The sequence below is a fragment of the Sinocyclocheilus anshuiensis genome, unplaced genomic scaffold (genome assembly GCF_001515605.1).
Source record: "Sinocyclocheilus anshuiensis isolate Anshui unplaced genomic scaffold, SAMN03320099.WGS_v1.1 scaffold89, whole genome shotgun sequence".
Taxonomy (NCBI): domain Eukaryota; kingdom Metazoa; phylum Chordata; class Actinopteri; order Cypriniformes; family Cyprinidae; genus Sinocyclocheilus; species Sinocyclocheilus anshuiensis.
This window is the reverse complement of record NW_015537931.1, coordinates 105,020-109,549: the sequence shown is the minus strand read 5'-3', so window position 1 is coordinate 109,549 and position 4,530 is coordinate 105,020. Positions and strand designations below refer to the sequence as shown.

Here is a 4,530-nt window from a genome sequence, read left to right as displayed (position 1 = left end):
CACCCACCCCCCTAGTGCCCCTTTTTTGGTTTGGGCCACTGCCCCTCAAAATGTCTGTGCACGGCCCTGGCTAAGTCTGAGGTACATCACGGTCTCCTCCATTATGACGTAAAACATAAAAACAAAAATGAGCCATTCTGGCTCCACCTATCCTGACAGGATTGTCCTCTCGAGAACAGAGTGTTCAACGCACCACCGTTTCCGTTTAAAAAACGTTTTGCACCGTTTTTGTCGGGGCTGAACGCAGCCCTGCTCTCCTCTCGCACCGTTGCTATGCGACAAAACAGTAATCGGGAACACCTGGTGGCGGAATTAGGAAATCCTGCGAAGGCAGAGCATCTCACGCACTTCGGAGGGTCCTTCGTGCACTTCGGAGGCCTGGCCTTCGAAGTGTGCACACTTAACTTTGGGACACAGCTATCGTTTCCGCACAGAGTCTATTTTTGCTGTGCTGCAAGCGCTGAATTAAAGTAACAGCGGATTTTTTGCGGTAAATATGAACATGGATTGACACAAAAATTTAGTAATTACACCATAATTGCATTTAAAGTCTACTGTGTTTCACAGTCAACACATAGGCTATGGCTTTTTGGCAAGGTTTAAAGGAAAATAGCACGTTTAAATAAACAAGGCAATAATAGATGGCACATGGAGGTAGGGAAAGAAAGTTCTTTATGAACTGCAGGATTGCTTGTAATAAAGATTTCAATGCAAAAGAAAAGGCAGTATAGAGCTGACTGTTTATGTCAGTGGTAAGTTTTAATTTAGAATGTTTATGATAATGTAAGAAAAGTAGTTTAAATGTTTTGCCACTTGCTTGAGCAACTTAATATATAAATCTAGAAGTAAATGCCAAAGTAAAAAGCATTGAATTGTGTGTTTCTTATATTTATTGCGTTTAAACACGTCTATGAAAGATTGTATTACTGTACTGTGTAAAAAAAGAATCACAATGCTGAAAAAGCATTTTAAGTAACAATGTTGAGATCGTGTTTGTAGTAAACAGCCACGGATCAGTTGCAGACTCCTGTGTGAAAGCACAGTCAGTTCAAGTCAGTTCAAGTACCACACATGGAAGTGCATACGTGCTGAAAACTGAGTATGTGTGAACCTGGTGTAAAAGGCCGCCTCACACACAGCTCACGAAATCAGGCTCGTGCTGTGTGTAAGCTATTGTGCAACAATTGCATGATTGTCAAAACAAAAATGCAGTGCATGATCAAACATTTAGGTGAGATAAATATATATTTTTGAAAAATTAAAAAAAAAAAAAGCCCCCCTCCACCCCTCAAATAAAAAAAAAAATCCCCCTCACAAGAGTCACCTAAGAGGGGAATTCATTTAAAAAAATGAAATTCAGGCCCTGAATAAATGTTTAAAAATCTCGATTGGATCGTCACTATTCTACATGATGAAAAGAAGGCTTTAAAAAGATCAGTATCGTTGATAGTATCGGCAGATATTGCTTTCTGTGATCGGCCTCAAAAATCCTGATCGGAGCACCCCTAATTTTTATGCTAAATCTTCTAATATTATTAGGTAAGTTTTATATACACAAATGTAAATGGTCAGAAAGGAAGCCCAGTATCTCCCACTTCAAAGTTGACTTGAGAATTTATTTTGAAACTCTTCAAGGTCTTTCAAATCATAAAGCAACCAGAACTATGGATATGCTCAAAGAACTAAACTACTCTTTTCTATTGTGATTATTGATATACCCTCCTCATTTTTTCCTTTTCTTTCTTTTTGTTTTTAGGTTTTTTTTTCTTTCAGAAAATGTGAACACCATGTTTGTAACATTTCGTTATACTTTTGATTGTTAATTATTCAACATGTACAATATATAAAAAAAAAAAAAAAGGCTATGGTAAAGGGGCATGACATTTCCCGACCAGGCGCCGAGTGGTGCCAATCTCAACACACACTGACCCAGCTAACCAATCACAACACATTTCGTATTTCAGAAGGCGGGCCTTCATTTGATACAGGAACCATTCGAGCGTTAATGCCAGACTGGGGAGGGAGGTGTTGTAATAATGTAAAATATGTGAAAATAATGTGTTTTTCGAAAAACCTAGTATTAGAGCCTGTTCTAGTACACCCCCAAAACAAAATCAAGACTTTGTAAAAGAGCATAATAGGACCCCTTTAATAAATAAACAAAACGGCTCCACAGCTAGCCAGGGTCCTCCATGCTTTTTACACCCTCCAATGTTTCACTATACTAACTGTACTATATTGTAAAAAAATAAACAATTAAACAAAGAAAAAAAAATCTGTTTTCACCACGAATTCTTGTGCGCAGTGTATTTTGTCAGGTCTTTTCCCATAGTTCTTCATTCCGGAAGTAGAGCGGGATTGACTGGCCTACATGTTTACTTCCTTTAGCGTTACTCTTTCCTTCAGAACTTTCTAGAGCTTCAGAGGGAAAGTACGGAGAGCGGACCCATGGCAACCAGCGGGTGGGTAATTTAAGGCCTCTTTAATAAAAAGCGTTCTCTTTTGTATATATTTATGTATGTATATGTGTATGTATGTATGTTTATATATAATTTCATTGCAGGCGTTTCTCTGACCGTTTCATAGACGAGGATCCACAGAGAGCCCTTGAGGTAGGTGTTTACTTTTATTACCTTCTATTTACTTCTATTTTTTCCTCTTCTCGCAGTTTACACATACGATTTCAAACATGTTTACCTGACGTGTTTAGAATTCAAACGTGATCTCTCGCGGTGGGCAGCTCTAAGCTTTATGATTAACCGGGCTATTCTGCTGTTTATTTTTTAATTGTTGATATAACGTTACAATGCTGTACTTAGGCTTGAACAACATTTTAAATAATAATTTAAATTGTGGTACATTACATCCATTATACAGATAATACATACAGTTCTTACGAAATTAGGATCTGTCTGTGTGACGTTTACTATTTACATATTAGAATCACTGATCTATACAAGTTACTTTTATAGTTAGAATGTGTTGATTTATTATTATTATTATTTGATTACATTTTTTTTAAATGGAGTGTTGTGAATTGTATGATGAGGAAATGTTTCTGTGGACACGTTTAACTTAGTCCAGATTGATAATAACTATAATGCCGTAATGCCATTTCTTGTTATAGTTATTGATACACACTAGCAGTCAAAAGCTCCATACAATAAGCTAGACTGTAAAGAGATTCATAGATGTCTATATGTAGATGTGTGTGTGTGTGTGTGTGTGTGTGTGTGTGTGTGTGTGTGTGTGTGTGTGTGTGTGTGTGTGTGTGTGTGTGTGTGTGTGTGTGTGTGTGTGTGTGTGTGTGTGTGTGTGTGTGTGTGTGTGTGTGTGTGTGTGTGTGTGTGTGTGTGTGTGTGTGTATATATATATATATATATATGTTAAAAAAGTTTGGGATCTGTAAAATTTTTAATGCTTCTTATGTTCATGAAGGCTGCATTTATTTGATAAGAAATACAGAAAAAACAGTAATATTGTGAAATATACATTTTCTTTTATTCCGCAAGGATGTGTTAAATTGCTAAAAAGTGATAGTAAAGACTTAAATTGTTAGAAAATATCCTTAAACTCTTAAACTCAGTTTGATAAAATTATTATTTTTTTTAATTTAAGGCTTTAAAAGTCTTAAATATCTTAAATAGTTTAACAAAAGTCTTAATTATCATTTTAAGAGGTCGTAAATTTGGGAATGGAAAAACAGGAATCGCGATATGGCCGAAATCAATCACTTAATTCCGTGAATTTATGCCAAGTGTCTGCATATGATCTACTGTAGATGAATTATGACAATGTGTATGGTTTTTATACTGTAATATGTTGTAGATGGTTATAAAGGTCTGGCCACACCAACACAAATGTTCAACATGAAAATTTGATTAGTGGTCGACTGATATTGTTTTTTTGACAGCCGATGTCGATATCTTGGAAAGCAGGGTGGCCGATATAAAGCCGATATAATTGTATTTAATATTTAAGAAATTTGAAATAATTTGAAAATGGATAAAAAAATAAATGTGTAAAATAAACATGCTTATACTTTACATGACAAAGTATTTTTAGCAAATAAACAAATATTTAATAAAAATATAATTAAAAAGGAAGTAAACACTGTAGCCGACAGGGCACTCAGTATTCTGGGAAGTTTGTGTGCATTGGGAATCACATTTTTTCAAATAAAGCCAAGGTAACACTCATTTTACATACAGCACACAGTGAAAATGACATGAATATGATATCGGGCAAAAGCATTAAGTGCAGCATAATTTGAAATAACGAGTTTAAAGTTTGTCGATCGCGCGTCTCAATGAAGCTGAACTGTCCTCCTGTCCGTATTCAGTTCGCACGGACCGACCGTCATGCAGAGTACACTTGATCGTGCAGGATACAAATGCACACTTCATAAGATCTCACAGCTGGATTCGACTAAGTTTGCAAGGTTTTTGAAATTAGATGTTCATCAGTCATTCAAAGATTTGTTTGTTTTAAATGATGTAAATGCGTATTTGCTGAATGCTGACAGCAAAC

At 35.9% G+C, this 4,530-nt stretch overlaps 1 protein-coding gene across 2 annotated transcripts in view; it reads left to right on the top strand.

Moving 5' to 3' along the window:
• The first annotated feature begins 2,341 nt into the window (after window positions 1-2,341).
• Window positions 2,342-4,530, top strand: part of sugt1 (SGT1 homolog, MIS12 kinetochore complex assembly cochaperone) — an 86,029-nt gene continuing 83,840 nt past the window's right edge. For both annotated transcript variants that reach the window (XM_016446630.1, XM_016446625.1), the window contains exons 1-2: window positions 2,342-2,462; window positions 2,564-2,612. In XM_016446630.1, coding sequence (XP_016302116.1) covers window positions 2,449-2,462; window positions 2,564-2,612 — 63 coding nt within the window. In that variant the 5' untranslated portion in view covers window positions 2,342-2,448. The remainder of the gene's footprint in view (window positions 2,463-2,563; window positions 2,613-4,530) is intronic.